This window comes from Monosiga brevicollis, genomic scaffold, assembly GCF_000002865.3.
Source record: "Monosiga brevicollis MX1 MONBRscaffold_2 genomic scaffold, whole genome shotgun sequence".
NCBI lineage: Eukaryota > Choanoflagellata > Craspedida > Salpingoecidae > Monosiga > Monosiga brevicollis.
Window position 1 is genome coordinate 107,575 of NW_001865039.1, and position 24,957 is coordinate 132,531.

Below are 24,957 nucleotides of genomic sequence, written 5' to 3' on the forward strand. Positions count from 1 at the left end.
GCGGGGGGTTCCCCGGATTTTTTTGGTTTTTCGGGGCCCCCCCCCCCCCCCCGCCTCAGTTCATCACCTGCTGCTTGGCCCTTAATCTGCCCGACCAGATTACTTACAAGGAGCTTCAAGAACAAGTCAACCGTCTCGCCAACGTTCTCCTGCAGCAGGGCGTCAAGCAGGTCTGCACATCAGCGCTTCGCCGCACTCCTGGCCACAGAACCCGGCTTGCCTCAGCGAAACTGCCCACCTGCCCGTCTCATCCAGCACTCTGTGCCACTCTTCCTTATTTCCCAGGGCGACCGCGTCTGCCTCTACCTCCCTATGACCCCCTACGCAGTGTATGCCATGCTAGCATGTGCACGCATCGGTGCCATCCACACTCTTGTCTTTGCGGGCTTTAGCGAGGACGCGCTTGCTGCCCGCATCTCTGACGGTGATTGCCGTGTCTTGATCACTGCCGACGAAAGTGTTCGTGGTGGCAAGGTGAGACATGGCGAGGATTTCTTTCCTAATGGATTGATTTACAATGACGCTTGCTTGTATTGAACAGCCGCCACACGCTCGTCTTTAGCTTGGCGCCAACTAGCTTGCCATGTCTGCTCATAAATTGCCGCTCTCTCCTTGTGTGATACATCAACGCATGCAGAAAATTCCTCTGCGTCAAATTGCCAACGATGCTCTCGCTCAAATCCCGGGTCAAGTACGAGCAGTCCTTGTTCAAGAGCGCACCGGTAAGACCCCGCCCCAGGCGTGTTCATCCTTCTCGGTCAACGTTGTTGCTTTCAATCCCACAAGAAGCTTTGCTAGCCCGCATGCCACGCCTCACACTTGCCAATTGCCATGCTGATCATTCAACTTGCAGGAAACGCCCATGCCTTACAAAAAGATGACATCAAGTTGTACGAAGCCATGGCAGCTGCTTCACCCGTTGCCGAGTCGGCCACAGTGGACGCCGAGGATGGCCTCTTCCTCCTTTACACCTCGGGTAGCACAGGAGCACCCAAGGGACTTTTGCACACTTCGGGTGGCTACCTCCTCTACGCCGGCTATACTCATGAGGTGGGAGCCAAGTCGGTCGGGTACCTTGGCTCGTTGCTTGGGTGCCAAGTTGAAGCGTTTGCCTCGCACTGGCATTCATTGTCCATCTCGTGCTGCAGCACTTTTTCGACTACAAACCGGGAGATATCTATGCATGCTTGGCCGACGTCGGCTGGATCACTGGCCATACCTACGTGGTCTACGGCCCTCTCGTCAATGGCGCTACCACAGTCATTTTCGAGAGCGTGCCGACTTACCCAGATGCAAGCCGATATTGGGAGGTAAGCGCTGTCCTTACCGGCACGCTGGCTGCCATGCCACGCCCCGAGCTGACCCGGGCCTCGCCTGCGTGCGGCTAGATGGTTGAGCGACTGCGCATTAATCAGTTGTACACGGCCCCAACCGCGCTACGCCTTTTAATGAAGCAAGGTACAGCTCTTGGTTGATTCGAGGCTTTCCCGCGTAGAGCTCTGGATTTTTTATTCCCCTGTGATATTCATGGTATGCCGTGCGTGCGCTTAGGCGACGACTTTGTGCAGAAGCATGACCGCTCTTCGTTGCGCGTCCTGGGTTCGGGTGCGTATGCCTGACATGTTGCTCATGTGCTCCTGGCGTCTGTGTGTTTTGTCTCGCACTGTCAGCACGGCTTTTTTGCCACTGCCCTCCTTGATTCAAGCTCACGGCTGCTGATGGCTTGGTCTTCTCAGTCGGTGAGCCCATCAACCCAGAGGTGTGGCGCTGGTTTCACGATGTGGTTGGCAACAAACAGTGCCGAATTGCCGACACCTGGTGGCAAACGGAGACTGGTGGCATCATGATGTGCCCCTCACCGTTGGCAAGCAAGGAAGGTCATAAGCCGGGTGCCGCCATGCACCCAGCCGTTGGCGTGGTGCCCCTCTTGCTAGGCACCGATGGTCAAGAAATCAAAGGCAACGACGTCGAAGGTCTTCTATGCCTTCGAGATCCCACGCCAGGAATGGCCCGGACAGTCTTTGGAAACCACAAACGATTTTGTGAAACCTATTGGTCGCACTTTCCCGGCTACTACTTTACGGGCGATGGAGCAAAGCGCGATTCTGAAGGCCATTATCACATCACAGGCCGCGTGGACGACGTGATCAATGTCAGTGGTCACCGCCTCGGTACTGCCGAGGTTGAGAGCTCGCTCCTGCTACACAAGGGCGTCGCTGAGTCGGCCGTCGTGGGCTATCCACACGATGTCAAGGGTGAAGGAATTTGTGCCTACGTGATTTTGCGTGCCGATTTTGAGCCGACGGGCAACACAGCCAAGGAGCTCAAGGAGGTTGTGCGCCACCACATTGGCGCCTTTGCCAGTCCTGATCGCGTGCAGGTGCGCTGGCATTTAAACTTCTTTAAAAAGACAACAATGATTCAGTCCTTTTTCGTCTTTGTTTATTTCTCACATGTTACCATTGGTGATTTGACTGCCGGTAGTTGGTCAAGGACTTGCCAAAGACGCGTTCGGGCAAGATCATGCGTCGCATCTTGCGCAAAATTGCCAGCAATCAGGTCTGTGCGCCCTTGTTTGCCAACATTCACCCAGACGCTCAAGAATTTGACAGTTCGAGCCTCACCTCTTTTTGCTTCCCGTAGCTGAACGAGTTGGGAGATCTTTCTACTCTGGCTGAACCCAAAGTAGTCGACGAGATCATTGAAGGCCATAAGGAATTCCTGGGCTGAGAGTCTGTTGCCCGAACTGGATGACTTGTCCCCAACCTGCGTTGGCGTTTGTGCGTGATTTGTGTTGTTTGTACAGCATGTTTTATTTTTTTTTTTCTTTTGTTTTTTTTTATAATGAACAGGTCAATTTATGCAAATCACAATGTCAGCGCAGTGTCGCATCAAGGCATGCGAGGCACATCAAACCAGCGTTGTTTTCAATCGCAGTCGCACAGCCAGACCGCTAGTTGACGCGCTGGGCCATGGCTTTGAAGGTGTCTTTGAGATCAACAGGGGTTGGCGCGATCAGAGCCATGCTGGCAGTAGGTACCAGATCGGCCTTGCGCATGGTTGTACTGTCACGAGGCAGGCGCTGGCGGTTGTGCTGCGTCTGAAGCTCAAATTCGACGGTCTCATCGGCCAAGGCCTCACTCACGAATTGATACAAGGCTTGCAGTGTATCTGTGACACGGAAGGTGCCTTGCAGCACATAATCGGCATTGATGCGCACACGCAGCAGGCAGAATCTACAAAAGAAGGCACGGCAATGAGAGAGACTTGACAGCTTTATGTTCTTCAGACTGGGGTCAAAATGGCAAAAGAGTTGCGTGTGGTACCGATAAATTCGCTTGCGTTTATCCGCCTGTGCTTCACGCATAGCCTACAGCAATGTCATTCCACCTGCTGTCAGTTCACGAGGCCACACACTGGGGGTGTCTGGCACGAGCATAGGGTGCGCCGGGCCGTGCCTTTGTTCGGAGAGAAAGCATTTCGTCCATCTTGGCAGCGTTGAGCTTGTGTTGCAGTCTAGGGCACCCATTCGCCGATGAGAGGCAACAGATTCGCCCACTCGCCAGCTTGTAGTCGTGTCCAGAAACACGTTTTTGTGACATACTTGACATCCTCGAGGGTGATGGCATAAAAGTCTGGGGGCAGCTCCGTGCGCAAGGCAATGGATGCCCCGTCTCCCACTCGCAAGACTTGCGGGTCACGATACAATGGAAACTCGACTCGTTGGTTGGAAGAAATCAGTGCCTGCGCTGCTTCAAGGAAGGCCTCGTCCACGCCATCGGGCAAAACGAGATAGCTTTCGTCCTCTGTCGTGGCGCGACGTGGGGATGAGGCGAGATGGGGGTGAGCCTGAAGTGCAAAAAAAACAGCAGCCCCAAACACCATCTGTCGCTCACCTAAAGTGGTCTCCTGGAAGCCGGTCGCCACAAGGAAGTCCTTGCCGCCCAGGACGCTGTCGACGCGCTCCTGTCAGTTTATTATTCACAAAAAAAAAAAAAAAAAAAAAAAAAAAAAAAAAAAAAAACACCAGTCAAAACCAACGCATCACTCCAGTTGATTACGAGGGACCAACGAAGCTGCCCGTGCCAACCTGAAAGACCTTGTTCCCTTGGCGAATCTTGCGAAACTTTTCGTCACCGGGATGGTCGATGGCGTTTTGCAAGTACCTGCATGCAGCCAATGGAGTTGATGCCAATCCCCAATTTGGCACCGTCGGTCAGAAATCGAAAATCCAGCTTTGGCGTGCACTAAGCTCAATCTAACTCGATACGGCACCCACTTGCAAATGGTAGTCACGCAAGTATCGCGGACAGCAGGGTCAGGGCACAACGAGTGAATCATCTTGGCCGACGCGTCCAAGGGTGATATGTCGTATAGCTCCAGCAACTGCAAAGTGAGATGTTCCGTGACATCCATCTCACGGATGATTTGCCCGGTGAGAGGACACTCAACACGGACAGCCAGGTGTGATGTAGGAGGGGTGGGCGACGAGCTGGCTTGCTGAGCAGCTGCCTCAGCCGCCGCTTGCTGTGATGCAGAGAGCCCCATGTCAGCAAGAAGTGCATTTGCCTCTTGCTGACGCCGAGCCTCGGCGCTGGGCTTGCCCCGCTGTCCCCGCGCCTCAATGCGGTCCAAAGCCGCCTGCGCAGCTGGGCTCAATTCGGCTGTGGGCAGGTCGGGTGGTGCGACGCATCAAAATCATGTTAGTGTCGAAGGCCGGGCCGCAGGTGAGTGCCAAAACCACAAATGAGACCAGCAAGAACCTGCAACGCACAACGATTGGGTTGCCGTCTGGCCGCAGCTGACGGCGCCACCTAGACAGGGCAATGGTCGGCGTCAGAAGCTAACCCCGAAGAAGGGCTGGCAAGATGGGACACGACTCACGGCTGCGCCAGTGGCGGGCGGGGCACCATCGGAAACTGCATGACTGAGTGACTGCCCTAGAGATGGCAAATTGGAGATCAATGCAACACCGTGATCTCACTCGAGCGCAGGACTTTGGTCAAATCCTCTTGAGGATCAAAGGAGTATATCCTAACAACGCCACACGCGGCCAGCTGCCGCCAATGCGGCCTTGTCTGAACGGATGCGTTGCTGACCTGGTCCGGCCTTTTTGAAGCGATGATCGGCTTTCTTCCTCTTATACCAAGACTTGAGCGAGTCCATGATGATAGGCAATCACGTTGAAGTACAGCCAGCAGTATTTTAGCGCGTGTGTACCCGATGCCGCGCGCCCACCTGCACAACAAAACCCAGGCAACGCCATCCATCATGAGCTCATTCAAGCCACAACTCCTCAGACCAACTTACAATTAGAAAACTACATAAAGCCTCTAAGTCTCCACAGGTTCCAACACTACACTTCAGTACATATCTACATAAAGTCCATGACTGTCTTCCATAAATCCCCACCAAGCCCGGCCCGCTGCCTGCTGGAAAACGTATGCGCGAGAATCGTCTGACAATACATCATCCAGAAGAAGTTAGCCATATTTTATCTGACAATTTGAAGTGTTTGTCTGACAATTTGAAGTGTTTGTCTGACAATTTCATGCGTTTTTGTCTGACAGTTTGAAGTGTAGCCGTTGATCACACATCAACTGCGACCAAAGGCCTTGAACGAACTGACTGCCGGCAGCGACAGCGGCACCGCCTCTGGGCTGCCAAACGTGCGTGCGTGCGTGCGTGGGAACTGGCTCTGCTTTGGTAGGCCTCATGCTTGGCATTGATAGTGGGACTGGCCCTCGTGGTGGTAGCCTTGACTACGAGGCTGTTTGTGGTCCCAGTCAGGGGGCGGCGGCAGGGATATTCACCTCGTTGATCGTTTCTGTTGAACGCCTTGTCCTGGTCGGGTGCTCTTCTGACAAGCTCAGACCTTCTGCCCGCCAGCAGACCACACATGTGGCGACGACGACTCTGCACATGGCTTGCTCATGCCCAATGTTTTTTTCAAAAAAAAAGCACCTCGTGCCATCTCACCGACCTGCAATTTCCCGCCATTAGACTCGGGTTGATATTGTTGTTCGTCAGACCCCTTTCGACCGGCCTGACCACGACGTGCACATTTTGCTTGACGCAGATTGTGTGCTCGTCCACATCTCATCATGACGACCCCAGCTCGCAAGCGTCTCTTAAAAGACTTTAAGAACCTGACACAGGATCCTCCAGAGGGCATTGCTGGTGCTCCTGTTGGTGACAACATCTTTGTCTGGCACGCCGTCATTTTTGGGTGCGATGTCGCGTCCAGGCATCACAGTCCCACGCAGGCTGCGCTCCAACCTACCTCGGCCCGCAGGGATTGCTCACCCGTGTGTCTTGGCTTTGGTGTAGACCTCGCGACACGCCGTTTGAGGACGGCGCCTTCAAGCTCGTCCTGGAGTTTAGGTTTGTTGTCGCGTCAACTTGGCGAAATGGACCACGGCTCAAACTCACCCCTTCCATGTTTGTCTCAGCGAGGACTACCCCAATAAGGCCCCCAAAGTTCGCTTCGTCTCGCAGCTGTTTCATCCCAATGGTAGGTCATTCGCTTTCTTGTTTGTCCCCGCTCATTTACCAGCGCTCCGGAAGTGTGTGACCTCGATTCACCTGCACCCTCACCCGTGCGCCAACTGCGCCCGACTGTTAGTATATGCTGATGGCTCCATTTGTCTGGATATCCTTGCTTCCAAGTGGTCCCCGACGTTCAATGTATCTGGCATCTTGACCTCCATCCAATCCCTCCTTGACGAGCCCAACCCCAATTCCCCGGCGTTAGTTTTCTGTTGGTGTGAGCACATGTGAAGCGCGCTTTGCAGGCCCCTTTGGAGTGAGCCAAGATCACCTCCTTTTCGATGCGACAATTTGCTTGGTGGTCCTGCTTGGTGGTCCTCACATGTACATGTTTGATTGGTCCCGGCGGTGCCGATGACTGCGACAACAGATCATCATGCGTGTGTGCATGTCTTGTGCAGACTTCGAATTGAGCGTGCTCTTGTAACACTCACGGCCATTGCCCTAAGGCCACGTACAGAATCAGGCGTCACAACATTGGCATTTTCCTCTGTATACACAAGCAAATCAATTCCAGCAATGTGCACAACTGTGCGCAGGAAGGGTGCACGCATGTAGCGTGGCCAAAGACGCTCAGCGCCTCTGCTGTCGGAAGGCTGCTAGTGCCGGGTTGTCGGTGCTGGGGCGTGAAGACCAGCCTGGGCGGTCAATGCCAGAAGATGATTCCTCCCCTCTTGCTGTCGCGGACACGGGCTGCCCTGTTGAACCGCCCTGCAATCTCGCTGTCGTTTGCACTGGTGCAAAATGCCGACACTGCAGGCACAAGGCACAAGAAACAAAACAAAAGGAGAGGGTGGGGGAACAAGAAGCATCAGTACAAGGGCCAAAGACAACTTGTTTGAGGGCCTTGGTCCTCGTGTCAACGGCACCGCCACCGCAATATCGCTTTTCGAAGGCATACCTCGCCGGGGTTGAAACGTTTGCAAAAGTTGGCAAAAGTGGTGGGGCGTTCGAGTTCCAGCCAGAGATCATAATGTTCACGCGTCTTGGGATCGCTGAGGACTTCATACGCACGGTTAATTACGGCCATATCCCTACGAGAACGCTTGCTGGGTGATACCAGCTCTTGACGGTCTGGGTGATGCTGCTTGGACAGCAGGCGAAACTCCGTCCGGATCTGCTCGGCCTGCGAAAACAAACGCAATAAAGGTCATGCCGTTTCTGTCTCCGGTCCAGTTGCACGGCCCCTTTGACTCCTCAAGCGGCACAGGCACCTCTCATTGACATACATTGGAGGAGGAAGAGCAACCGAGAATCTCATAAAAGGTCAATGCCGCCGGATCTGCCTCTTCTCCCAGCGCAGCCTGAGCGGCAGGCTGCGCCTTGGCCATGACGCAGTGTCTGCTCCTGTGCTTGGCCCGCTGTCCGCAGTTTGAATTGTCAGAAAATAGCTTTGAGGGAGTTGCTTTGTGTATGTTATTATTCAGCACGTAAAAATACGTCGCCATTGATACAAAACTTCCAACTCAGAACCCCTTGGCAACGTCCGTTCTTCAAAGGGAGAGAAGGGCAGCGGGTGCCCTCAAGCCCGCTGCCGCTCGCCGGGCTGTGATCAGGATCAAATGGAATGATGCTCTACACGCAAGCAGCACCAGCGACCCGCAAACGCCAGCTCCCAAGCACATCTCCAAGCCAGCTCCTCCCACTCCCTCACCATAAGAACGTTACGAGAATGGCTTACAACATACCCTTGTAAGCAAGGCGGGCGCTCACTGACAGCTGACGACTGACTGACTGGCTGACTGTCATTTGCATTTGACCCGTCCTCCCTTTCCTGTGCGCTGTGTGACTGCCTCCGCTACGAAGCGCGTTGACCGTGACTGACTGAACCAACTGAGCTGAACGAACAACCGACTTCTTTAAAGGTGAGTCAAAGTAGGACTTTGACTACGTTTTGAGAGTAGCCCGCTGCCATTCTGTGCACCTTCATTTCACACCCCTCCACTCTACCCAGGTACTGGCCACGTTTTCTTCAACCTAAACTGAGAGGCTTTCCGTGCCAGCGGTACCAGGCGAGCCAACCAGGTTCGTGCCTCGCCAATTCTAACCCACCCTTGGCAACAAGGCATGCCATCGCTTTGCATGTCTGGCTCCAGACGATGAGATAATGTCGAGTCCCTGATGACTCAACCATGCCTCGGTGCGCTGCCATTGCCACAGAAGTGCCTGTTTGTTAAGCGAAGAACCTACTTTAACTCGACCAGCAACAAGATGGGTGGATGTGTCCCCTCCAAGACAGCCCAGGCAGGCACTGCGGCTGCGGTCAAGCAGTCAAGCGCCCCATTGCCCGATGATCCCACCGTGCGTAAGATCCTCGAGGTGCGGGAGAGCCACCCAGGAAACCGCATGGCCAAGCACTTTGACGTTGACTATTACCTCTCGTTGAGCGACGACGACAAGAAGGCCCTGATCAAGTGCTGCCAGAGCGGTATCGACAACGGCGACTCGGGCATGGGCTGCTACGCCATGCAGCCGGCCGATTACGACCGCTTCAAGCCCTTCTTTAGCAAGGTCCTGGCCGACTACCACAAGGTGGGCGAGGACGCCAAGCACACCAACAACTGGGACCTGTCGGGTGTCGAGGGTCTGCCCGCGGACGGCCGCCTGGACCTGGCTGCCCTGGGTCTGCCGGCGCTGTCGATGCGCGTGCGGGTGGGTCGCAACCTGGCCGACTTCCCGCTGCCGGGTGCCATGACCAAGGATGACCGTGTCAACCTGGAGAAGAAGATGTGCGAGGCCTTTGACAAGCTCAAGGCCATGCCCGAGTACGGCGGCGGCTACAACTCGCTGACGCCCGATCACCCGGACCACATCAGCGAGGAGGCGTACCAGCAGTTAGTCAAGGACCACATCATGTTCAAGGACATGGCGGCGGACCCGTACCTGGCGTCGGCTGGTATTGCGGCCGACTGGCCCTATGGCCGTGGCTGCTACGTGTCGGAGGACCGTGGCTTTATCATCTGGGTGGGTGAGGAAGACCACCTGCGTATCATGTGCATGCGCAAGGGCACGGTGCTGAACGAGGTGTTTGACCGCTTGAAGACGGCGCTGGACGTGGTCAACGGCATTGAGGGCCTGTCCTTTGCCATGTCGCCCGACTACGGTGTGGTGACGAGCTGCCCGACCAACCTGGGCACGGGCATGCGCGCGAGCGTGCACATTGGCCTGCCCAACCTGACGGCGGATGGCACGGATGCAAAGGCCAAGGAGGTGTGCCGCCCGCTGGGCCTGTCGGTGCGTGGCATTGGCGGCGAGCACACGCCGATTGGCGAGGGTGGTGTGTGCGACATTTCGCCGAGTGCACGCTTCTGCATCACGGAGGCTCAGATTATCACGGCACTGTACACGGGCATCAAGCTTCTCAAGGAGGAGGAGGACAAGGCCGGCAGTGCCCCAGCTGCTGCCGAGGCCCCTGCTGCCGAGGCCCCTGCTGCCGAGTCGCCTGCCGATGATGTCGTGGAGAAGATTGCAGCCGTCAAGGCGGCGCACCCGGGTAACCGCATGGCCAAGCACTTTGATGTCGACTACTACAACACGTTGAGCGATGACGACAAGAAGGCCCTGATCAAGTGCTGCCAGAGCGGTATCGACAACGGCGACTCGGGCATGGGCTGCTACGCCATGCAGCCGGCCGATTACGACCGCTTCAAGCCCTTCTTTAGCAAGGTCCTGGCCGACTACCACAAGGTGGGCGAGGACGCCAAGCACACCAACAACTGGGACCTGTCGGGTGTCGAGGGTCTGCCCGCGGACGGCCGCCTGGACCTGGCTGCCCTGGGTCTGCCGGCGCTGTCGATGCGCGTGCGGGTGGGTCGCAACCTGGCCGACTTCCCGCTGCCGGGTGCCATGACCAAGGATGACCGTGTCAACCTGGAGAAGAAGATGTGCGAGGCCTTTGACAAGCTCAAGGCCATGCCCGAGTACGGCGGCGGCTACAACTCGCTGACGCCCGATCACCCGGACCACATCAGCGAGGAGGCGTACCAGCAGTTAGTCAAGGACCACATCATGTTCAAGGACATGGCGGCGGACCCGTACCTGGCGTCGGCTGGTATTGCGGCCGACTGGCCCTATGGCCGTGGCTGCTACGTGTCGGAGGACCGTGGCTTTATCATCTGGGTGGGTGAGGAAGACCACCTGCGTATCATGTGCATGCGCAAGGGCACGGTGCTGAACGAGGTGTTTGACCGCTTGAAGACGGCGCTGGACGTGGTCAACGGCATTGAGGGCCTGTCCTTTGCCATGTCGCCCGACTACGGTGTGGTGACGAGCTGCCCGACCAACCTGGGCACGGGCATGCGCGCGAGCGTGCACATTGGCCTGCCCAACCTGACGGCGGATGGCACGGATGCAAAGGCCAAGGAGGTGTGCCGCCCGCTGGGCCTGTCGGTGCGTGGCATTGGCGGCGAGCACACGCCGATTGGCGAGGGTGGTGTGTGCGACATTTCGCCGAGTGCACGCTTCTGCATCACGGAGGCTCAGATTATCACGGCACTGTACACGGGCATCAAGCTTCTCAAGGAGGAGGAGGACAAGGCCGGCAGTGCTTAGATCATAGTTTTTGAAGCTTTCGTCGCATGAATTGATTTTCGTTTGTGTTCTTTGTTTCTCGTTGAGCCTGTGGCTTTGCTTGCATCTGAAAAGCCACTAATCGAGTTGATTGATTTTTCAAATATCTGGTTAAGTGATGTGCATCGTCTTTGCCAAATGCCTTTTGTGAGATTGAATCACCAGGGGCAAGTTCAGGGAGCTGTGTTGGTTCGGCTCGGCAGCAACTACCACAAGGTAGCATGGCTGCTAGGTCGCGAAGCGGATGCTTCTACTTCTTTAACAATGGCTTGAATGCGAGCCTCAACCTCCTCAATCGTTTGGTTGCTCACGTCAAGGATAATGGGTTTGCAGTTTGTTGTTAAGCTCTCGTACAACGTCTTGAACTGCAAAACAAGCAAATGACATGAGGGTAGCCCGCTTGATTGACAGCTTTAGCTTTGACGCCTTGGGCAGACTAGACTCACCTGCTCTTTCACCTTGGCCTGAAACTCTGAAACTTCATAGCGCTCCTCGCCAAAGCCGCCTCGAGACTCTGCCTCGCTCTGGCTGAGTTCCATGTGAATCAGAACATCTGGCACGGGCAGTCCAGCATCTGGCTGCTTGCACCACTCCACGTCTAGACCCTATGTGAACCAAGAGGGCAATCAAGTGGACGAAGGTTGAGGCAACAGAATATTGAGAGAAAATGTGGCGGCCTGCTCCGGGGACTCTGACTTGATACCTTAGCACTGGTAAAGGCAACGCCAGAGAAGGCATAGCGATCCACCACCAGCGACACTCCATTTGCGAGTTTACGTTCAATCTCATCGCTGCGAGCGTGTGTAAATGGACATGAGCATAAGCAAGTGTCTTGCACGTTCGTCAGATCAAGGGATAGAGGAAAGACGTGTACACGACGGGCACTGGACGGTGCACAAGAACTCAACAAACCGCAGCTCCCATCGGTTGGCAGAGAAGAGCAGGTGTGCGGCCTTGTCGGGAAGCTCAATCTCCTTCCGCAGATACTGATTGATCAGGGAACCAATCTGCGTGGTGCGATCTAGTATAAGGATGCGCGCGCACCGCCGGTCGCGTGAGTAAGTTTGACTTCTGGTATAGGTCACCATGGACCTGCTCTAGCGGGACTACTCACCAGGAAAGCGCATGCTTTCTGCGCCATTGGGACGATGGTTCTTGAGCCATTCCACGAGCCGTCCACATTGCGTGCTATGTGATTCTCGCTGCCACATGAATGCGACGCGCGTTGCCAGAAAAGCAACAACACAACTGACCCAGCCATGACCCACCTCTTGCCGCAGCGATCACACCCCTCCAATACAATCAGCAAGCCTCGATTCATAGCCATGACGCCGGTTCCACCCTTCGAGTTGGTCGTGTCAAATATAAGGAACCACACACACACACACGCACACACACGACTCTCTCTCTCTCTCTCTTCGTTTTGTAACGGTTTTGGTTCAGAAGTTTTATCTGACAATTGAGGGTTGCTTTGCATGCATGAAGAATGGGCGTGCTTTTTGGTTTTTCAAGCATTTGAGTAACCAAGAGAATGGCAGGACAGGGTCGGCAGCTGGGTCGAGGGAGTGGCAGCATCTGGGACGCCCAGTTCGGCAAGTAAGTTAGATCATGGCCGAAGCATGGAGCAGTTCATGGGTGCCCTTGACCTCTTGTGCGCACATGCCCATTCAAGCTCAATGTGTCATGGCATCTGGCGCAGGTTTTGGCCACAGCCTAGCCCTGAGCAGAGCGCTGTTCAAGCCAAGGTTGGTGGCCTCGCATTGCGAGCCGATCATGAGAGATTCAAAATTTAAACGCTGGGATGAACAATCTGTCACCCGCTTGCTAATCGCCCACTCTTTCCCGACGCCTCTGCAATGAGGTAGAGCCGCACACAAATGCAAGAAGATGCCAACTTTGGTCTTCACATTGCCAGCTCCTCGTCGGAAGATTCCGCCATTGTGACCTCGCATCGCGTCAAACGGCTCAACCCAGTTTTTGAGCGTCAGGAAGATGAAAATAGCGAAGAACTTGGTATTCTGCAAGAAAGCACCAATACAGACCAGCTTCTTCTTGATGGCAGTACCGTGACCGAATCGCGTATCGACACGGCCTCCAACATGCCCTCGACGCGCCCCTCGGTTGCGGGCGCCTTGCCAGTTGTCGTCTTTCAACCAAGACTGCTAACTCTGGCGTCTGCTCCATCCTCAAGCTGCTGTGCACCGCACCACATCTCAAAACTGGCCAAGTGCCAAGCGCCCTACCACACCTGGTGCAACCCAGGAGCCTGGCTCAGCTGTGTGGCGAAAAATCACCAAGTTAGAGAGACGTACGTTCTCTGCGCATGAGCCCCGTGCCCAAAAAGACACGGGACCGAGTGTTACTCTGCCTCGCTTTGACCTGATCGCGTGCTTGCGCTTGGAAACTTTTGTTTGATGTACATTGCTTCTGGGGATCAACGATATTATTATCTGGCCGTGGACCAGCTGGGAATATCGCAACATTGGCCCAGACCAGATGCTGCGGTTACTCGTGGGTGCTTGGCGTTGCTATTCAGAGCGATCTGACCATGACAATGGAGAAGTTTTTGTGCTTTCAAAGGTACGGCTGAAAGTGTGGCCGTTTCAGCCGCCATTCCCAACGTGATGGAGGGCAAGTCGTGCCGTCTCTAATCTGACTTGACTGGTGAAACCACCTTCACAGTTGGATCCCAAGAGGCAAAGGCTACAACTGCAAGCGTACACTCAAGCAGATTGGATCGACGTCATTGAGTTTCGGCTCTTTCATACGTAAGAAGCCCTCTCATTTCGATGGCCGCTGCCCGCTAGACTCTCACATCAAGTTGATCTTAACAGCACTGTTCGACTGGCTGGCGCGGTGGAGCTGCCGGGAACCTCGATCGAGGTCTGTATCGTCGCACCCCGTCTTCGAAAGCATGAAAATTGGTGCTTGACACTGCGACAGGAAACTCCATCAATGTTTCTCATTGCAACCTGTGTGCTGCAAAATCAGGTGTTTTCAAACTCAACTGGCTGTTGCCCAGCCAGCTGCCCAGGCTCCTGCTTACTCAACATGGCAAGTCGCCTGCATAAAGCAGCGTTCAAGTAGATTACATCCCTCGTTGTTTCGTCTTATTGTTGCGGTGCCTGACCACAAGATTTTTGTGCTTTTTTTTTATCTGACCACAAGCTAATTGTTTGTTATCTTGCACGCATTACCACGCCTTTCCCTTCGCTTTGCTAACGAACGATTGTGTATCTGTTGTCATGCCAGGCATTGTGCTGTTGTCCATTCAGCGACCACGGGTGGAACGAAGAACGAATTCTGGCCATTCGCAAAATATTGGATCAAACTCTACCGCAGCCCACAAGCGAAACAACCTGGATTTAAGTCTGGTTTAGAAGAGCATGGTTTGGAGGGTACAAGCAACATCACATGGTTTTGCTTGCTCTTGTCTGTGCACTATGTGTCTGGTTTGTTCTATGCAGCCTTGACTGCGATTGCCTGCCGTACTACGCGTCCCCCAGCTGCTGGGATTAAAATTTAATTTCAGAGTCTCAACCAGAAAAAAGCCATCCATCAATTCTGCCTTGATGATTCGTGGAAACTTTCCCCTTTTTTTCTTTTTTTTTTTTTTCTATTTTTTTTTTTCGCTGCTGCTCGCCTGAGCTAATGACGACCATCTTCTTCTTCATCTTCTTCGTCTTGATCTTCACCGTGGTCGGCAACTATGCCGACATTACGACTTGCGACCGAGGGCGAAGAAACAAGTTGTTCGTACAACGGAGCTAGACACCAAGCATCGATCGCAGCATACTCGGCTTGATCCGGTCGCAATGGCCGCCGATCCCAATTGGAGCATTGATTGCGCTTGTCAAGGGTTTGTCCAAGAACAGCCGCGACCACCGTGCCCAACCCAGGGCGCTTTTTGCGCTGCAGCCAGCTCTGGGCCAAGGGCTGCACGTCCACGACCTGCACCGGCGATGCATGTGCGGGCAACATCCGCTGCAAATGCCTGGTATCTTCCCCGAAGGAGAAGCCGAGAAGCGTGTGTGGTGCGCCACGACTCAGCACAAATGCCAGCAGCTGTCCCAGCTATGACAAAACAATGGGAACAAGGCATCAGATACCATGAACGACGTGGCACATTCGCATTTGCTACTCGCCCCACCGACCTCGTATGCATAAGCAGCATCCCCCATCCCTGGTACAGCATCCAGAAGAAACACGTCATCACCCATGGCTACTTGAATGAGTGAGCAAGTGGGGCGGGGTGATCGCCTACAATCCGCAATCAGAATGCATGACGACATCAAGATGAGCGACGACACGAAAAAGAAGCTCGGCGCAAAAGAAGAAAAGCTGAAATGCCATAATCCGTACCACTCAGTATCAATGCCCACGAGTCGAGGGGAGGTCAGGAGTTGCTCCATGCGCTGGCGAGCATCTTGCATCGCTGTTCAAACAAACATGTTCCAAGTCAAGGAGACAGCAGCAAGGCCTGCAATACTCGCCCGATGTGTGGACTCACCGGATTGCGTGCCAACAAAATGGATCGTGGTCGACTTCGGCAAGCAAAGTCGGTTGTCGATGCCAGCAACCCCGGCACGCAAAAGGTCGGCCAGAGGTGGAACCCCCAGCACTTCCAGGAAGCTGAGTAGGTGTGGCGTGGTGGCTGCATACTCAGCTGCCTCCAAAGCGCCCCGAGTCTGGATGGTTCGAGCACAAATTAGTGTTTCGACGGCCAATGCCTCGTCGGTGGAGAATTCGTAACCCCACTGTTCAAATATTTTGAGCAGCGAAACGGGATTGGCACGGGTCAAGCTGTGCAGCAAGGCAGACCGATCTTTGGCTTGGGTTAAAGATAAAGTCCCGAGGCTCGCGGTGTTGGTGATTTGCTCAGTCTTTTCAGCGAGTTCGTCCGACACCGCCTCTGTTGACGTGGCCAGCGATGCAAGCTGCTGGCAAAGCTTTGTCAAACTGAGCGACGAGTCGGGCGTCAAGGACAGCTGCGCGTTGGTGATCAAGCCGGGGGCGAGAACTTGGCTGGCGAAAACGTGCTGCAAATGACCGGTCTCGCGCTGCGATTGGACTGGAGGCGAATGCAAAAACCATGTTGACCATTTGTCCACTAGGGCAGCTGCCATCGGGTAATTGCCCTGAGCAACCATGTCTCTCATGCATTGCTCAGCTGTATCGAGGAGTGTTCCGGCATTCAAGGCCCCCTGCTGCCCGCTTGCGGGATGATCGACAATGGCAGCCATCACTTGGAGAGTATGAACTGCCTCGCCAGACTTGTTGCGCCGAGCCATATGGCGTGCCGATAAGAGGCCATGATCAAGGATGACGGCCCATGGCACCTCAGCCAGAACGGGAGTCAAAGAAACCGTGTGCAGCGTATCCTGGACATGCTCCAACAACAGCACAAGCACAGTGCTATCTGTCAAGGCTATGGTGGCTGGCGCCAACAACTGGAGCCGCACACTAGAGTCTGTGACGCGTGTACAAAAGTTACGCAGAAATTCCTTGAAGCAGCGTTGCAAAAACTTGATCATGTTCACGGCCCGCTTGAAGAGGATGCCGTGGTTATTGAGTTGCCGTCGCAGCTCGCGTCGCTGGCATGCGACTGCCACATCGGCTAATCGAGACTAACCGGCAAAAAAATGACGGAGCAAGGTATTATGCAATCAACCTTCAGAAGAAACCCCGTTTGGCTGGTTCAGGCCGCTCATGAGCATGCTCAAATACCTCGTCTAATGGACTGATTAGCAGCAATTGCTGAGGCAGCTGCTCAAAAAACTGACGACGTGCCACTGGTGGGCCGGTGAAGCAGGTATGAATGGTTCGGGCCAGGACTAGGGCAAGCTACAATTGTTTTGTTAGGGCACACGGCAGATAATGTCCTTGAGTAAAAACCCCTCAAACCTGGCTAGCAGATGGGTCGCTGTTCTGGTCGAAGCCCACCTCTTTGGTCGTCCATGTAGGGCCCAAAGCGGCCACCACTTGATCCACAGGCAAGGGCTCGAGGTCTTGCACGGCCTCGTCCGTGCGCTGGGATCCACCTGAAAAAAAAAAGGGGGGGGGGGGGAAGCAGGCCAAATTTGAGACGTACGGACACTAACAGGAGAATGAGAGCATCATGGCTGCGCAGGCCTGGCAAACAGAACAGAGACAACTGTGTGACCATACTTGTATGTGGCTCGAGGCCGAGCTTGGCACGACAGTGGCGACATGTTGCTACGTGGGTGGATTGAGCAGCCAGGGCCTGATCATCCTTGGTAAAATCCCGCCATTCCCGGGTTTCAGCTGCCTCCCGATGCTCGAGCTCCGTCATTTCACTTTCTGATAGCTGCGTGACCCGGTATGTCAGTCTTTCAGACCATCGCGCGTGCTAAAAATGGATAAAGAGGAATACAGTGCGCACAGCTAGGCACGACGGACCTTCAGACGTGCCAGGCCTAAAGGCGTATCTCCAGTCACAACAGTTAGACGAAGACTGCCGCCCTCGTCAAGAAGATGGAGTAGCGAGCGCCAACGACCTTTGCCTGATGCGCAAATTTGTAAACGAGCAAGAATGTGTATGCAAACGAATGGACATTAGCTAACGCACTTCCTCAGAGCTAGGGTATATAGATCCAATCCCGTGACGGGGATGTAAAGAGTTGCACATACCTGCAGCAAACATGACGGCCGTGTGGCCGCGTTTCGTACTCTGGTTAGGGTCGGCACCCAACTGAAGAAGGTAATGAACCAGGTCTTCCGAACTGCTGAGCTGCGCCGCATACATCAAAGCCGTCTTGCCGTTTTCATTGCCCAGATTGATGTAGTCTGCGGAGGTCAGGCATGCAGAGCCAGGGCGCTGAGCGATTGGAGGCCTCTCCTCTGTCGTGGTGGACCCTCGGGTCTATCCCTGGTTCTGAGCATGCATACCTGGTGGGGCGATGCCAGCCTCTTGCGCCGCGGATACAACTGCCTGCGCTTCGCTCACATCACGGCACTTGAAAAACGTGCGTTTGCATGCCCTTCGCAGTTGCTCGCCGACCTCGACGGCCGTCAAGCTCGAAGCAGTCTCGGTCATTGTGCTTCGCCTTGCACGGCCCCCCTGCTCTTCGTCTGTCGCAGTCGACGACTCCCGCAACCAAAATAGCTCCAGACCAGCTTGAGCTCCCCTATTGCATTTGATGCTCCAAACACCATTGCACTCGCACGCTCCTCTAGCCAAATGGGGGCTGCCATTCACGCTCGCACACACACACACACACACACACACACGCACACACGCACACACACTTGTCCGCATTCAGAGAAACAAAACTGATTCTGGTGATGTCATCATATCTTCTAACTGAAGCGATTATTGAACTTTTTGCAGGTTTACTTGAAAAATTTGTTTCTATACTAGTGACTTTGTGTGGCAGTTTTGGAGGTTGTAGTTCTTGTTGTCGTTTGTGTTGAATTTGTTTGATTTTCTTTTTTTTTTTTTTTTTTTTGGCAGCGCAACAGCGATATTCGGCAGTAGTGGGCACTGACGCGCGGGTTCTTGAAGACAAGAGCCAATCGCCCACGATGCCTGCCATGGAGCCACCACGCGATGTCGAGGCCGTAGTGCTATCTCCGACTTCCATCAAGGTGGGTGCTTCACTTGACTGCTCCCTCTTTCCTGTCCGCTTGATCCACCCCGTGCTGGTCTCACTGCTGCTTTGCTGGGTTCGCTCCTTGTTAGGTGACATGGCGGCGGCCCATGGGCTTGATTGCTTACTCCTTTCGACTCTATGTCAAGCCCCAAGCGGCAGCCAACAATGCTTGGAAAAGAGTTTTGGAGGGCAAGGATGAGTATGAATACACCTTGACAGACCTTGAACCCTCAACGACCTACGAGTTCAAGGTCCAGAGCTTTGGCATGGCCGGCGATGGCCCTTTCAGTGACATCATAACTGCTACGACCAAAGCTGGCGGTGCGTTCTCTTTCCGCATTAGACATGAGCATGAAGTACCCTGCTTGTTCGTCTCACTTCTCATGTGATCGAGTGCTGTGTCCCTTCATCGTATATCACAGCGCCTCAAGCACCGCCTCGGAACCTTCGCGCCTCCGTTACCACGGTACGCAGAACTTGCAGGGTGTGCCTTGATCACACGCAGCAAAGTGCAGGCCGCTCCTGGTACATGCATGCCTGAATCAGACCTACTCCCTTCCTCTGACCACCCTTTCACGTCCTTGGCTGACACTCAGATGGACTCCATCACCGTGGTCTGGGAGCCTCCAGCCGTGCATCCTGAGAGCGTTCAGGCTTATCGCCTCTATTTTGATCGCGCGGGTGAAGATGCTTACGTTGAGGTCGAACTCGAGGCAGCGAGCCTAAGCTACAGTACGCTGTTGCCCCAACTTTGTGAATTTGAGTGTTTGCTTTGGCTGCCCGACCGCAAATCCTCTTTCTGGCTCTTCGAAAGCACGCGCTCTGCTGCTCACAGACGTGAACACCAATTCCGTCCCCCTTCCCTCTGCCTTGGCCACTTTACCACCTCTTAGGCGTTCTTTACTTGCGGCGAGATACAATCTATCGCTTTCAAATTTGCGCCATCACCGATGCGGGAGAGGGGCCTCTCTCTGCCATCGTGCCCATCCGTACCAAGCAAGACGGTAGGCCTGTCCTCGTGCTCACCCATGACGCCATCCCAGCGATATATTAATGCTATACCACGCCCTCCTGCGCGTTGTTTTCATTGTGCATAGCCCGCTCGCGCTTCCTCAAGGGAGAGGCTCAAGCCAGCCAAGAGGTGTCTGGACGCAAGGTATTCACGCTGCCAACCACCCCTCTGACTTGAGAGTTGGCACATTCTCAACCCGGCCACCTGACTGTTGTCAGTCGTTAGCCAAGTTTATCACAGCTCATCGCATGACACGCCCAATTGGTTTGCAACTCGAACTAGGCCGAATACATCCGTGATATGCCTGAAGAAGAGCCGGAACCAGCAGTGTCGGAAACAGCGCCAGCTGCAGGCCCGCAGGCACAGCGCCTCCGGCCTGTGGGAACCCTGCCCGCTGCCGGTGACTTGCCTCCTTATGTGGGTCTAAGGCTTGTTTTTATTTGTTCCATGCTTGTTTTTTTTTTTTTTTTTCTACATCTACAAACGGCAGCCTCCACTCCCAATAGCACTCACGTGCGTTTACATTTAGGCTCGGCAACGTTGGAAGCCCCCGAAACCAAGTACCGAACCGACCCCTGATGAGGTTGGTGCAGCGGGGCAAAATAGCACCTCCTCTGCCATCTGCTCTGATATCTTGCCTTTTGGCCTTCATACACGACTGATGCAACTCTCTAGATCGAAGCAGAGAAGCAGCGAATCGAGGCTGAGCGACGCGAGCAGCTGCGTCGAGAACAACGAGACAAGGTGTGCAATTAGTCCACCGTTGAGCCAGCCATTGCGCTGGAGCTTCACTGCTTGTTGTCGCTCTTGTGATGGTTATCTAGATGGCAGAAAAGGCCTCCTTCTTCAATCACACCCGCCAACAAGACGAGCAGCGCATGCTTCAGCGCACGGTATGTAAGGGCTGTTCTTGAGCCACTGCGTGCCTTTTTTTAAAAAAAAAAAAACTAAACCTGCATTTTTCTCTCATTTTTACGGCGTTGGCAGCAATCACTCCGCATCCAGCCGCAAACACAGCATCAAGTATCGGCTGGCGTTGGCGAACCCCGACAAGAGGTTGGTGGCGCACAGGACTGTGTTACACTATTTGGCAAACTGGCACCGATCAACCTTTGATGTCTTGTCTGCGCTTGATAGGCAAGCAGCGTAACGCGTCGCGACCAAGAATGGGCCTTTATCCAGAATCAACTGGCGGCAGACGAGCATGCTGGGGCTGAGATCGAGGCGGATGCGTTGCGAAGTCTTGTGGATGGTGCGTTGAGCCAAGTATTTTGCAGCAACCACCCCCCCTCCCCCCCCCCCCAAAAGCACGGTGCACGGTGCATGACTCACGGCTGAAGGCTTGCTTCTTAATGCTGCCCGTACCTAGGGCGTGAGCTGAAGGGCTTGGATGGCACAATTCGTGGCAAACGCCACGCAGTGCGTGCCGCGCTTGACTCGCTTACCCAACCTGCCAAGTTTGAGTCTGCCCTGTTGCAGCAGCTCTATGACGTAGAGCGCCACAACCAAATTGTCCGTGTCTCGGTCCTGTAGCCCCCTGGCATGTGCGAATTTTATTTGGCCAAACTCACTATTGTCACGCTGGCTCCGGTTTGGCTGCACCTAGGTGTTGTATATTACCTCCGTCAGTGGCATTCGATCAACTTTTTCAGACTGCAAGCGCATGATGCATGTACGTTGACATGAACGAACCATTGGTCACCTGCATGTTGCAGCACTCACCCGCCCTGGTGTGCTCGGTCGGACAGATTTTTGAAACTTTGAACAAGAAAGTCCGAGTGAAAGATGTGCAGCTTGATGCTCGCGTACGTTTGTCTCTGCCCTTTTGACAGAGACGCCACTGCAAGCTATGTTTGCCTCAACTCATTCACCATCTCACCTCGTTCACCGTCGGCCTTACAGTTTGGGCAAGAATTGGAGGAACGCTTGCCTGGCAATGATGGCAAGGTGCCGCAGGCCTTTATTAATTTCTCTCATGCTGGTGTACGCAAGTCAACCCGCTGGTTTGAAGCCAACGCAGCGCACGTGGGGGCTTCCCTTTGCTCCAAGTATTTCTCCATTCGTTGGCTTTTTCCCTCACTGTGCACATGCGTCACCATATCTCAGGACTTGGAGCGCATCATGACCCTCAATGAAACAGGTCAGCTGGCACGCATGCTCAAGAACTTTGAGGTATGTTTGCCCACCGTCACCATTAGGCTGTGTGACACGTGCCTTTCAAAACCAAATTGTTTGCCCTTCCTCCTTTAGGACCGCTCAAGCACACCTTGTAGCTCGTGTGGTGGCGCCGGCTTTGTGCCCTGCCGTTGGTGCTTTGGCAGCAAAAAGAGCATTTCCAATCATTTCACCAACGGTCGGTTCTTTGTGGGCTGTTTCTATTGTTTTTGTTTCTGTCGCTGCTCGCTTCGGGCTGACACTCTTTCCGCGCTGCACGCTCACCTTTGAACTATTGGTTAGGACCCTCGTCGCACTTGAAGTGCACCGTGTGTAATGAGAACGGCCTGCAGCGCTGTGACGCTTGCTGAGGCCTGCACTATGGGGTGGGGGATGACACGTGCTTTGACTCTTTCTGTGCTTTGTTTATTTATTTTGTGGAACGTGTCAGGTTTTGCTGCACGATCAAATTCACATGCTGATCTCCACGCAACCACGAAACAATTTCCAGTGCGTGCGCAGCGTCGATTCGGCGACGAGTGAAGAGTTGGCAGCAGGTATGGCGATAGGCTTGAACTTTACCAGGTGTACACCCAGCCGTAGCTGGTCACGATGGAGGGGGTTGGTGAGCCGACAATGTTTCCGTTGGCCAGCGTGTAGCACTTGAGGCCCGAGTGAGGGTCGTTCATATCGCCGTTACGCCATTGAAGGCGGAAGCCGTTGTTGAAAGGCAGAGGGTCCATCTCATGGAAGCGATACGCACTCCATTCAATGCTGCTGTTCTTCACGTTCAAATGCGTGAAGCCAGCTACGGGCAGGCGGAACTCGCCGGCATTGAAGTACCAAGCTGAGATCAATGAGGGAAGCAACAAAAAGGTAGAGTTAGCCATATCGACCAGCCCGCGTGCCGGCAGCTAGATACTCATGCCGGAGGCAAGTAACATACCAGAATCAAAGTAGTCTTCTGTGCCCGTGGAAAGGACGATGCCCGGCCATGGCATATCCACGGGAGTGTACGCATGGTAGCATCCTTCCAAAAAGTTCAGATTGCCACTTGGGGTTGGAGCCGAATTGGGAAGGCAATGGGAGCATTTGGTAGACCAAATTTAGAATGGTAAGACGGCAATGCGTGACGGCTCGTTCCCACAAGTACGACTTACCTTTGGACCTGAAGTGTGCTCATGAGCATCAGACCCGCCCCAGAGGGCACGTTGACCACATTCAAAAAGTCCATGGGCTGTAGCACCAGGTTTTCTTGGCGCTGCAATTGAAGGCGTGCTGTCTTGGGAATGGTCACACCCCCAAAGGTAATCTGCAGCACCCATCAGGCGAGTACCAGACCAGATCGTCCGACATCATGAATAGGGAAAGACTTCAGAAACAAGAGGTGTAGTTAGCGCAGGCTGGGACAAACTTCTTGATCCAAAACGCCCCGGACAATCATGTAAAATCCGTTGCTGTCGTTCAGACTGGATTGCGCAGTCACGCGAATCGACTTCTACGGCAGTGTTTGAAGCCAAGCAGGCATTGCACACACATGCGCCTTGAGTTGTGAGTATGGTGAGGTAGCCGCAGGGATTGGGAAATGTGCAGACGTATCTCAGGAGATCCAACCTGGAAAGGAATCTTAAAGTTGACGTTAAAGTTTTTGCCTTGGCCGTTGCCCGCCCCCATGCCAATCCTAAGCGAAGCGGTGCTCACCCCGATCAGAGCCAAAATACACAGCATGAACATGACGCAACTGGCAGATTGAGACTGACCACTTGGTACCCCAAGGGGCCTTGGAGTCGTTAAAACCAACGCCCACGGCCATTGAGGGTCTGAACTCGATGGAAGGCTTGGTCTCATTGTCAATGTAGTAGCGGATGATGGTGTTATCCATTAGCTCCGCAGTGCCTGGACTCAAGGTCGACAGGAAGGAAGACATCAGGGACCTCTAGTTCTGATCAGAGTTGGGACTTGGAGCGCAAGGCAGCTCTTACCCGTAACCCAGAAATGTGTCATGACGCCAAAGTGGCCATCGGCCACGACGTGCTCGAAGTGGTTTGTCTCGTTCACTGTGAGGCTGCCCGAAGAGTAGCCTGTGCCGAAGAAAGGCAGTGTCGTGGCATCGCCGGTACAGCGACACAAGCGTCGAACGCTCCAATAGCGAGCCTGGCAAGACCCATTGACGGGAGGATTGACGTATCCCACGCAGCGGCCGTAGTTTTCATCCGAGGGATCCGAGCAGTAGGAGGGCTGGTCTGGTGCCCACCATGGTGTCGAGTCACTGTTGCAATTAATGCCCAACTGCTACTGGTCCGTGGTCCGGGCAGCAGACCAATCGCAATTCACCAAACAGTGAGAAAAGTCGTGGTCGTGACAAGGAAAGAAGAATGGAGACGAAAGTCTTTTACGGGCTTTGACCAGAGATGAAGGTCGCAGGCGCAGTCCAGCGAACCTTGAAAATGGAATCGGAGTTGTTTGTGTTTACGTCCGGGTTGCAAAACTGCCCGCGACGGCCACAAGTGGTGGCACAATCCTGACCTGCGGTAGGAGTAGTGAGCAAAAGTCGAGTTGCGTTTGTCAAGTGTCGCCAGATTCCTTGCCAAAAGGTACTTTGCCGTGGAAGCACGTCCTTATCCATCAGATCGCCCGATCCCCGAGGGGCGGCCGTCCAGGCGCGTGCCCACCTCCAAAACACTGATCTTTCGACTTGTCTTCCGATAAAGTCTCCATGAACGCGAAAGCAAAACGGCTCACCTTGATCACCAATAACATAGCTGTCGGCCGCCAGTGCTGAAGTGAGGAGGCTGGCCCCGGCCAGCAGAACCAGAAGCTGCACTGCACGTCGGCGATCCATCGCGCGCGGGATGCCCAGATCCGATCAAATCTCAGTCACTGTTGAGCTTCCAATGTCAGATTTTCAATCTCAACACAAACTCTATATTTTTCGTAATGTGTTTGATATAGGTACACTATACAGACTGCAATTGCTTTTTGAAACGCTACATTTGATATACGCTGATACGTTCATTTGTCAGATAAACGACGGTCGTCGTCTGTATGACAATATCTTGT

The 24,957-nt window shown here is 54.2% G+C and overlaps 9 protein-coding genes across 9 annotated transcripts in view; 5 read left to right on the plus strand and 4 right to left on the minus strand.

The window, feature by feature from the left end:
• Positions 1-2,730, plus strand: part of MONBRDRAFT_13263 (uncharacterized protein) — a gene marked incomplete at both ends in the record, with an annotated part of 3,432 nt that extends 702 nt beyond the window's left edge. Inside the window, 10 exons of the mRNA XM_001741990.1 lie at positions 99-170; positions 286-474; positions 638-743; positions 878-1,050; positions 1,149-1,310; positions 1,389-1,458; positions 1,552-1,605; positions 1,737-2,380; positions 2,485-2,559; positions 2,644-2,730. Of these exons, the coding sequence (XP_001742042.1) occupies positions 99-170; positions 286-474; positions 638-743; positions 878-1,050; positions 1,149-1,310; positions 1,389-1,458; positions 1,552-1,605; positions 1,737-2,380; positions 2,485-2,559; positions 2,644-2,730 (1,632 nt within the window). The remainder of the gene's footprint in view (positions 1-98; positions 171-285; positions 475-637; positions 744-877; positions 1,051-1,148; positions 1,311-1,388; positions 1,459-1,551; positions 1,606-1,736; positions 2,381-2,484; positions 2,560-2,643) is intronic.
• Positions 2,731-2,832: 102 nt separating this feature from the next.
• Positions 2,833-4,906, minus strand: MONBRDRAFT_30706 (uncharacterized protein). The gene is made up of 9 exons (XM_001742447.1): positions 4,885-4,906; positions 4,775-4,814; positions 4,280-4,664; positions 4,091-4,166; positions 3,897-3,966; positions 3,605-3,806; positions 3,459-3,516; positions 3,327-3,370; positions 2,833-3,236 (listed from the first exon to the last, which is right to left on the minus strand). The coding sequence occupies exons 3-9, from the start codon at positions 4,546-4,548 to the stop codon at positions 2,954-2,956; spliced, it is 1,002 nt and encodes a 333-aa protein (XP_001742499.1). The 5' UTR covers positions 4,549-4,664; positions 4,775-4,814; positions 4,885-4,906; the 3' UTR covers positions 2,833-2,953.
• A 1,198-nt stretch (positions 4,907-6,104) lies between these two features.
• Positions 6,105-6,780, plus strand: MONBRDRAFT_13387 (uncharacterized protein; the record flags this gene model as incomplete). Its single annotated transcript, XM_001741991.1, has 4 exons — positions 6,105-6,229; positions 6,331-6,384; positions 6,453-6,514; positions 6,626-6,780. The coding sequence occupies 4 exons, from the start codon at positions 6,105-6,107 to the stop codon at positions 6,778-6,780; spliced, it is 396 nt and encodes a 131-aa protein (XP_001742043.1).
• Positions 6,781-8,760: 1,980 nt separating this feature from the next.
• Positions 8,761-10,981, plus strand: MONBRDRAFT_35387 (uncharacterized protein; the record flags this gene model as incomplete). The annotated part of the gene is made up of 1 exon (XM_001741992.1): positions 8,761-10,981. A coding segment is annotated over one exon (2,220 nt), but the record flags the coding sequence as incomplete, so codon positions are not given.
• Positions 10,982-11,531: 550 nt separating this feature from the next.
• On the minus strand, positions 11,532-12,439 carry MONBRDRAFT_13883 (uncharacterized protein; the record flags this gene model as incomplete). The annotated part of the gene is made up of 5 exons (XM_001742448.1): positions 11,532-11,723; positions 11,822-11,909; positions 12,031-12,139; positions 12,233-12,306; positions 12,387-12,439. The coding sequence occupies 5 exons, from the start codon at positions 12,437-12,439 to the stop codon at positions 11,532-11,534; spliced, it is 516 nt and encodes a 171-aa protein (XP_001742500.1).
• Positions 12,440-12,649: 210 nt separating this feature from the next.
• On the plus strand, positions 12,650-14,189 carry MONBRDRAFT_21822 (uncharacterized protein; the record flags this gene model as incomplete). The annotated part of the gene is made up of 5 exons (XM_001741993.1): positions 12,650-12,714; positions 12,818-12,863; positions 12,984-13,426; positions 13,801-13,886; positions 14,110-14,189. 5 exons carry the CDS (start codon positions 12,650-12,652, stop codon positions 14,187-14,189), a joined length of 720 nt encoding a protein of 239 aa, XP_001742045.1.
• Positions 14,190-14,766: 577 nt separating this feature from the next.
• MONBRDRAFT_30710 (uncharacterized protein) lies at positions 14,767-18,397 on the minus strand (the record flags this gene model as incomplete). The annotated part of the gene is made up of 10 exons (XM_001742449.1): positions 14,767-15,069; positions 15,273-15,378; positions 15,481-15,553; positions 15,629-16,745; positions 16,846-16,962; positions 17,023-17,159; positions 17,287-17,446; positions 17,539-17,642; positions 17,770-17,925; positions 18,028-18,397. 10 exons carry the CDS (start codon positions 18,395-18,397, stop codon positions 14,767-14,769), a joined length of 2,643 nt encoding a protein of 880 aa, XP_001742501.1.
• A 266-nt stretch (positions 18,398-18,663) lies between these two features.
• MONBRDRAFT_21824 (uncharacterized protein) lies at positions 18,664-21,868 on the plus strand (the record flags this gene model as incomplete). The annotated part of the gene is made up of 17 exons (XM_001741994.1): positions 18,664-18,726; positions 18,821-19,052; positions 19,154-19,197; positions 19,328-19,463; positions 19,625-19,735; positions 19,829-19,887; positions 20,026-20,160; positions 20,273-20,326; positions 20,419-20,487; positions 20,568-20,636; positions 20,731-20,799; positions 20,881-20,995; positions 21,113-21,255; positions 21,350-21,415; positions 21,492-21,548; positions 21,646-21,746; positions 21,850-21,868. 17 exons carry the CDS (start codon positions 18,664-18,666, stop codon positions 21,866-21,868), a joined length of 1,542 nt encoding a protein of 513 aa, XP_001742046.1.
• A 607-nt stretch (positions 21,869-22,475) lies between these two features.
• On the minus strand, positions 22,476-24,739 carry MONBRDRAFT_21825 (uncharacterized protein; the record flags this gene model as incomplete). The annotated part of the gene is made up of 9 exons (XM_001742450.1): positions 22,476-22,744; positions 22,844-22,950; positions 23,058-23,209; positions 23,312-23,395; positions 23,512-23,578; positions 23,658-23,793; positions 23,880-24,135; positions 24,338-24,423; positions 24,640-24,739. The coding sequence occupies 9 exons, from the start codon at positions 24,737-24,739 to the stop codon at positions 22,476-22,478; spliced, it is 1,257 nt and encodes a 418-aa protein (XP_001742502.1).
• Between the last annotated feature and the right edge of the window lie 218 nt (positions 24,740-24,957).